We start from the raw sequence: 9,081 nt of genomic DNA on the forward strand, positions 1-9,081 counted from the left end.
CAACCTAAAACAGGGTGAAATTAGGTCAAAACAGGTAAAAACCAGAAAATTATAAATCAAAACAGTAAAACGCAGGTGTTCTAAATCGATTCTCGTGAAGGCCCCTTGCTTTTCCCACTCAAAATAGGTCCACTTGATACAAATTGATGCGCCAAAACAGTAAATTTGAAGAAAATTCAGCATTGGACTGTTTTTATGTACACAAATTGAGGTTTATGTACACCTTTTGTGGGTTTATGCAAGTACGCATTGGGGATACTTGTTAATTGCTGAAATTTTCAGCACATTGTATGCAACGTGCAGTACATTGTGATCACTGAAATTTTTCAAATTTTGTGTAGACACTTTCTGCTGCATTTTTATCCGTGCAAATGGCCTCTACTTCCTCGTCGTATGATGCCAAGAGCTTGATGGAAATCAAGCAATTTGACGGTACACGTTTCGACCTATGGTGGCAGGACAGGATGCAGGGGATTTCGTTCCTCAAGGACTGTGAGGACGCCCTTTTGGCTGTAAAGCCTGTGGATATGCCGGATGAGGATTGGGCCAAGCTCAACAAGAGGGCAAAGGCCTATATCAAAATGGCTGTGACCGATGACATTCTGGTGGACATAAAGGGCTTGGACATTGCACATGCAATTTGGCATAAGTTGAAGGCCACTTATGAGAATGCCACCCCTGTGAATCAGGTGCATTTGATGCGCAAACTGGTGAACATGATGCTTGACGAAGCCAAGTCGGCTTCTGAGCACTTAAGTGCTTTCACCAGAGTTATGAGTCAACTACAGGATACTGGGCTTCAACCTTTTGATGACAAGTTGAAAGCCATATTTTTGTTGATGACTTTGCCAGACTCTTGGGAAACGCTTGTGGTTTCTTTGAGTAATAGCCCCAACCTCACATATGATGTAGTGCGAGGCTCCATCTTAAATGAGGAAATTAGACGCAAGTCTAGTGATGGGGAAGGTGGCAATTATGCTTACAATGCGAGAGGTAGAAATCAGAAGCAAAATACAGGTACCAAGACTCAAAACAGGAGCAAAAGCAAGTCTAGGGATAAGGATGTGACTTGTTACCAGTGTGGCAGAAAAGGCCATAAGAAGCCAGATTGCAGGTATTTCAAGAAAGAGCAGGAAAGAAAGAAGGAATCACAGGAGAAGAAGAAGACAGAGGATAAGAAAGGGGAAAAATCAGCAGGTACCTCCTCCAAGGATTCGGAGACTGTCAATGTATCCTCTAGTGTGGTTATCACATAGTTATCCAACAGTGAGGAGATCTTGGTTGCAGCTTCATGCCCCTCAGATTTTGTTGTAGCAACAAGCTTATCTCACGTAGAGATGTCATTGATGCATTGCTAAGTGCAAATGATGGCCTTACACAGTCTTGGATAGTAGACTCGGGTGCCTCATTTCATGTGACTCCATCTGTGGAGTGTTTTGCTTCTTACCATGTAGGCAAGTATGGCAAGGTTTACCTTGGGGATAACCATGCTTGTGACATTGAAGGAATGGGCACTGTGCGCTTGGCATTAAACAATGGCCAAGAGTTTATGCTTAAAGATGTAAGGTATGTACCAAGCATCAAGAAGAGTCTATTGTCTGTTGGCCAGATGGATGCACAGGGTTATACAACCATTTTTGTTGGGGGTTCATGGAAGTTGCTTAAGGGATCAATGCTCATTGTCAAGGGATGCAAGAGTGGTACATTGTACTATTTACATGGCAAAGCTTTGCCTGGCAAGTTTCTTGCAGTGGCCGAAGTTGCTTCTCATTTGGAGTTGTGGCACAAAAGACTTGGCCATATGAGCCAGAAGGGACTTGATGTGCTCTCCTCTTTGAAGAGGGTTGATGTAAAGGGCACCAGTAGATTTTTGTAATGACTGTTTGTATGGTAAACAAAAGAAGTCTTCTTATTATTCTGGTGTCTCACGCAAAGCTAATGCTCTTGATTTAATTCACTTCGATGTATGTTCAATGCCTCTTAAGTCTTTTGGTGGTGCATCATACTTTGTTACATTCATTGATGATTGCACTAGGAAAGGCTGGGCATATTTGTTAAAGAATAAGATTGAGACATTTAATGCATTTAAGAGGTTTCATGCTTTTGTGACCACGCAAAAGGGTAGTAAGCTTAAATGTCTGAGATCTGACAATGGGAGGGAGTACACGTCTGATGAATTTCAACATTATTGCGAAGAATATGGGATTAGAAGGGAGTTGACAGCCCCTTATAATCCATCTTCTAATGGTGTGGCTGAGAGGTATAACCGTACTTTATGTGAGAGAGTGCGTTGCATGTTGTCCACGGCTAATCTCTCTCATGGGTTTTGGGGAGAGGCTTTGAAAACTGCAGTTCATGTATGCAATCGCTCTCCTAACAGTACGCTAAAAAATGACATTCCAGAGGAGGTTTGGTCTGGCAATCCTGCCTCTTATGATCATTTGAGAGTGTTTGGCTGCGAGGCTTTTGTCCATGTTCGTAATGACTTGAGGACAAAGCTAGATGCCAAGTCCATCCAAGGACTCTTCCTAGGTTATGGGGAAGAGGGTGAAATGGGCTACAGGATATGGTTGCCTCAGTTTAAGAGGGTAGTACGCAGACGAGATGTAGTGTTCAATCAGGCTAAATTGCTGAAAAATGCTACATCTTCTGAAATTGACAAGAAATTGGTCAAATTTCAACCTCTCTTGCCACCTATTGATGTTGAAAAAGAGCCTCAGGATGCATTACCGCAAGCTGAAATTGATAATCAGCCGGTTAACCTTGAGCCAGAAGAGGTAGGACATGATTTAAATGCTCCAAATGAGGATGGACAGCCACCTGTCATGGATGAAAATGATTTTCAGCAGCATGAGCATGCTGAAAATGAGTTGCCTCCTGATGTAGAACCTGTGCCTGAGAATGTAGATCATTGGGTACGCAGGTCTACTCGTGTCAGAAGGTTGATACAGCGCTTTGACCCCTCTTTGCATCATGTTATGTTGACAGATGAGGGAGAGCCTCTTACATATAAAGAGGCAAAATCATGTGAGTTAAGCAGTAAGTGGGAGCTTGCGATGCAAGAGGAAATCAAATCTTTGCATGCAAACAATACTTGGGATCTTGTGCCATTGCCTAAAGGAAGAAAGGCTCTTCCTAACAAATGGGTTTACAAGGTCAAATGTGTTGATGGAAAGCCCAAGTATAAAGCAAGGTTAGTTGCCAAAGGGTATGCACAGAAAGAGGGGATTGACTCTCAAGAGATCTTTTCTCCTGTTGTAAAGCTTACGACATTGCGTGTCCTTTTTGCTCTCGCTGCAGTGCTTGACTTAGAATTGAATCAAATGGATGTAAAAACAGCTTTTCTTCATGGTGACATTGATGAAGATATCTACATGAAGCAACCTGAGGGTTTTGTAGTTCCTGATAGAAAGGAACTTGTATGCAAACTAAGAAGGGCACTGTATGGTTTGAGGCAGTCATCACGTCAGTGGTACAAAAAGTTTGATACTTTTATGCTGTCTCAAGGCTTTAAACGCAGCCATTCAAACCATTGTTTGTATACAAAGAAGGATAATGATGGAAGTCCTATAATCCTTGTGCTATATGTAGATGATATGTTGATTGCTGGGAAGCATAAGTCTACCATTGATGCTCTTAAACGTCAGCTGAATTCAGCTTTTGCAATGAAGGATTATGGTGATACTGAGCACATCTTGGGCATGAGAATCAAGAGAGATAGAAAGCTGAAATTGCTCTTCTTATCTCAAGAAAAGTACATTGCTAAAGTACTTGACAAGTTTAACATGGCTGAAGCTAAGTCACTTGGAGTACCTTTACCTCACACACAAAACTTAGCAAAGCCAATTGCCCAAAGGATGATGTGGCAATGGATGCTATGAAGGGAATCCCTTATGCATCAGCTTGTGGTTCTCTCATGTATGCTATGGTTGCCACTCGTCCTGACATTGCCCATGCGGTGGGAGTTGTTAGTAGATACATGTCCAATCCCGGCAAAGCACATTGGGAAGCTGTGAAATGCATTCTGAGATACTTGTCAGGTACACAATCTAGGTGTATATGCTATGGCAAAAGTGACCTGAAGTTGCAAGGCTATTGTGATGCAGATATGGCAGGTGACTTGGATACCAAGAAGTCCACTAGTGGATATGTGTTCGCTATTGCTGGTGGTGCTGTCTCTTGGTGTTCACGACTGCAGAAAATTGTGGCATTGAGTACTATTGAGGCTGAATATATTTCAGCCACTGAGGCTTCTAAAGAGGCCATATGGTTGGGCAGACTTGTCAAAGAGCTTGGTATGCCTGCTAGTACTCCTGTCTTGGGATGTGATAGCCAAAGTGCTGTCTATTTGGCCAAGAATGCCATGTTTCATGCACGGACAAAGCACATTGATGTGCGATACCACTTCATACGACAGGTATTGGAGGATGGTCTAGTCACCTTGACTAAGATTCACACACAGGATAACCCTGCAGATGTTCTCACCAAGAGTCTTGCTAAGGCTCAACATGAGCATTGCATACAGCTGGTGGGAGTTGGTTAACTTAAAGGCGTCATTTATGCCTTTAAGTGGGAGGTTGTTGGGTTAAAGGCCTAAATAACCCCTTTTTGTACATTTTTATACTTTGTCCAGGTTCATATTAGGTTCAATATGAACCTGGAGTTGGACACATTTTTTAAAGGTCACTTATAATAAAAGTGGGAAAACCCAAAACTCACTTATTGAGTTTTCCCCAAAAACGTGAGCCCTCTCTCTCTCCCTCATCGTTCTGCTAGCGCTTCCTCTCCTGCTGGCTTTCGCCACCCCTCTCTACACACACACTGCACTTCCTCGCGTGCTCTTTCACTTGCACACACCGCCGCGCGCTCAACACAAGGCCATAATAAGTGGGCCATTTTTCCAGCTATTTTCGTGGAAATCTTGGGTATTGAAGGTCAAAAGAATCGTGCAGGGTGGGAATTGTGTCGGACAATTGGAGATTGCTTCCAACTTGAGGGATTTTTTTTTAGGGGTTTGCAAATCAACAGGCATACCAACGAGGCGTATGCAACCGATTTGTAACAAGGTTTTCAGTTATCAGATTATTGGAAGCATATACTGGTTGCCAGCTTTGATTATGTTTGATATCTTGTCTTGCTTTGTTTATAGCCAATACTTGTGTTCTAAGTCATGGTTTTCTTCCGCAATTTCTCTCTAGGCATCACTAGATCTTCTTATTAGCCCTAAAAAAGACCCTATCTGCACTTGTTCCCGTGGTTTGAGTCTACGCCGATTTTCAGTCTACAGCCAGAGGCCCAGTGCTTTCCTTGGAGAACCGCGCACTCCCACAGCATGTGCAGAAGCGTGAGAGAGGAGAGAGAGACAGTAGACCACAAACGCAAGATATGGTGAAGAGGGGGTGATCAGCCCCCCATGACTACCATGAGCAGAAGACCCAATACACAATGATCAGATGATGTGAGTGGGTACCCCCTAGCCCCATAAATAGGTGCCCAAGGGGAGCTAGCCAATGCCTGGAAAAAATCCCCCACAACCCAACAGGAAATAAATGAAATATGAAAATATATGAGGGCGCCCGGACAAAGTGGGCGGCCGGCCCCAAACTCGGGCGGCCGGACCAGGTACAACCTAGACTATGGGTGGCCAGCCCGAAGACATACTAGGCGTACAAGTATGCCCTCGACCTAATGGAGATCGTGATAATATCCCATGTATATGTGCAACAATGCAAATAGCCTCTCTAGAAACCTGAAGAGCTGATGAGAGCCAGCCAATACAGTCATCTTGAGCAGTCCCTTTCCCTATGGAAACGCCGCCGTGGTAGATTCATGCTAGAGTTTTTTTTTTGGGCGCCAGTAATTGAATTAGTTGACTTCTATGCCTTTTAAGATTTTTACAAGTTATGTTGAAGTTGCTTTAAGGCCAGGTGGCTATGAAATTGAGGGCAAGGCCCTAGCTGTAAGCAAATTGTGTGAGTGCACTCACAAAGAAACAGTTGTAGCTTGACAACTTTGGAATTAATAAAGAAATGCTACAAGGGGGACTTGAGGGCCAACACTCTCCAAAGAGGAACTACGCCTCTTTCTGCTTGTAGACAGTGGCAACAGACCTTAGGCGCTAGTGCATAGTCAGACCTTGCAATTACCGGATGTATTTACCACCATAATTGTACAGTGTACAATAAGTCAGAGCCCAGCCCAGGTACCTATAAATAGGACCCATCATTCATTTTGCAAGCTATCATTCTGTGGTCAAGAGCTAACCCTTTTAAATTTTAATTGCTAATCATTTGCTCTAAGCGTCATTGCGTTTTCATGTAGCTTTATATGGTGCCAATTGTACACTTTCCAATATATGAATACATATTTGTTCCAGTCTCGCGTCCAACCTTGTCTTCACATTTCCATTTCTGTCTTTATTTGGTTCTTGTGCTATATGAAGTTGGAACCTGATTTCACGTCTAATCTGTGATCTGACTAACTCCAAGTCTCTAACCTGGAATAGCTATCAAAAGTGACCAACTCATTCCACTGCTCAGTTTACATCGTTCAAGCTCCCAATTTACCTATTTGAGTGAGTCATCCACCGACGAGTGATTACAGTGGTATCAAAGAGTCAGCTGTTTGCTTTTCAAGCAAACCTACCACCTTATCCACCCAACACTTCTAGAACTTGACAGAAAATTTAGAAATTCTGTAACTATTCCACTAGGTGGTGTTATAAGGCAGATGGTTGCAAGACCTCCACTTGCACCACCTATGATTCTGTTGCCGCCTCCACCACCACCATCATATCCAAGTTGGAATGGTTACAGTTATTACCCACAATAGGTGGCTCCTCCTCAATGGGAGACTTTTAAGGATGGTGGATCCACAATCAAGTTCTTCACTTTTCTTTGGCATTAAATGTAGAGAAAAACATCTCTAATTTCTATATCAGTTTGACAACATGGGTCAGAGGTAGAGTTTGTGTTTATCACCCAATGTGCCTGACATAAGCAAACCTAGCGTCCAAACCATGTACAAAATTAAACTTTATCCTAATGTGCAGGATAAAGGGAACTTTCCTTCAATAATCTCAAAACGAGCCTTCACAGTTAAAGAATGAGCCTTGTTGGTAAGAAAAATTATATCTGCCAAAGATACTTTCTCCCAAGTATGCCTATAAGTCTTTTAATGATTGATGCTTACCTAAGAAATGGATCAAAGACATTACCCTGCTTTCAAGGAGAAGTGGTAGTTTACAGGCAATCTAGGTTAAGGAACCATGTTGTCTAAGAGGCGGACAGCAAGGCTATGTCTAGATTCTATTCCTCTTCAGTTTCCCAACGTCCTCCACCAGCCTTAGATGTTTGTGCATGACTCAATTTAGATGAACAACCGTGAGGGAGAAATTCGTGATTCAAATACTTATAATCAAAGGAACTTTTCCCTTCTATATCTGCCTGCTCTAGTGCAAAAATTGGCCCCAAACCACCTGACCAATTAATACCACAGACACGTTTTGACCTCTATTACATTTGCAAAGATTTCTCTAAACCAAGGTTTCACTAGTTTGCATTATTATACCAGAGAAGCCAAGCAAGAGTTTGGAATCATATTGATCTCTCCTCTTCTATGTCTGTTTGCGCTGCAGCCAAAATTGGACCAAACTGCCTGACCCAATCATACTAGAGAGACACTTGGAAGATCCTTTGACCCTACTACATTTGCAAGAATTTTCTGCTACCAAAGGTTTCACAACTTTGCATTATCATACCAGAGAAGCCAAGCAAGAGCTTTAGATACACAAGCTGATCTAAGAAAAAAGGAATAGGTGATTGCTGCCATGGGATCGAGAATCGGTTAAAGTGTAGCAATCCGATGCAAAACAATTGCACGCATCTAAGAGCCCCTCTCTCTCCCTCTCTCTCTCTCTCTCTCTCACAAAAATCATACCTTACGACATTTGCAAACCACCATGGCCCGCTGCTCCCAATGATTCAAGAAACGCTGTTTCTGCGATCTGCGATTCGATTACCTATCTCTCTACAGATCTACTCTCTCCTTCAGCTCGCTTACTCCTAACGTTGCTGCTCGTTGATAGAAACGAATGTGGTAAGAGTGTCTGCCGTTTGCATCATGGCACAGCACCAACGGTGCAAATGTATTATGCCACTCCCACAAGTAAAAAAGTACCATTTTAGCTGCCTTTGAATAGAGATTATGTATAGGAGTGGAGGAAGAGGGGGAGGCTGAGAGTAAGTAGAGGTAGTATGGGGTACCAGCGTAAAATCGAAAAATTGTAGTAGGCGCTGCAATTTTCGTAAATGAAAAGAAGAGAAGAATCTGTGTAGATTCGTCTCATGCGAATTTTGAGGCTGTCGTCAATTGCAACGCGTGAAGAGAGAGAGAGAGAGAGAGAGAGAGAGAGAGAGAGAGAGAGAGCACGAAGTGCTTCAGGTGCTTCATGTGCATGGAGTCATCTATTGGGGACCATGGCAAGCCGAAGTGGAAGGGCGTGGAGTTTACTGCAGGGGGCGTGGTGTTCAAGACTTTTTTTCAATGTTGGGGTTACCCTCTGTAGCACCATCACCTTAGTGGTGGGTTGGTTACACGAGCCGTTTCTAAGCGTGCCAACCTCAACTTCAATCCCATCTCTAGGGTAATGAATGAACCTGAGCTTAAAACATAGACCAACGGTTATCAGTCCTAGCCAAAAAGGACCTTCTTCCATTGTATCCCACAGGTAAACACTTACGCTGTAAGGTCTCTGACCCCGATCAAAAAGAGCGCAAGTTCGACTCTGACATTTCCATTTTAGAGAAAAAAAGTGAGTTCAAAAAGCTTGACGTAAGGAATCTTGAGAGGAATCTCCTCAAGAATTGAATAAAATAGAAGTAGAGCCGCTTCAAAAAAATTAAAAGGTATTCCTAATGGCTTTAAAAAAAATAAAAGGTGCTCCTAATTCAAAGATTCCACTCAAAAACAAGAAAAACAATGCGTTAATCTCTAGCACGTAACGACAGGCCATGACAAAGCACATAGATTTGCAACAATATAACCTAAGAAAGATGAATACAACATTCAGAGAGAGAGAGA

The 9,081-nt window shown here is 42.7% G+C and overlaps 1 protein-coding gene across 2 annotated transcripts in view; it reads right to left on the reverse strand.

Moving 5' to 3' along the window:
* Positions 1–8,177, reverse strand: part of LOC147446416 (RING/U-box superfamily protein) — a 46,479-nt gene extending 38,302 nt beyond the window's left edge. Inside the window, exon 1 of one of the 2 annotated variants that reach the window (XM_086525644.1) lies at positions 7,939–8,177. In XM_086525644.1, the coding sequence (XP_086381770.1) occupies positions 7,939–7,962 (24 nt within the window). In that variant the 5' untranslated portion in view covers positions 7,963–8,177. The remainder of the gene's footprint in view (positions 1–7,938) is intronic. The other variant, XM_086525645.1, reaches the window with a different exon arrangement.
* Positions 8,178–9,081: the final 904 nt, after the last annotated feature.

This window comes from Adiantum capillus-veneris, chromosome 12 (assembly GCF_014529385.1).
Source record: "Adiantum capillus-veneris isolate H3 chromosome 12, ASM1452938v2, whole genome shotgun sequence".
Lineage (NCBI taxonomy): Eukaryota > Viridiplantae > Streptophyta > Polypodiopsida > Polypodiales > Pteridaceae > Adiantum > Adiantum capillus-veneris.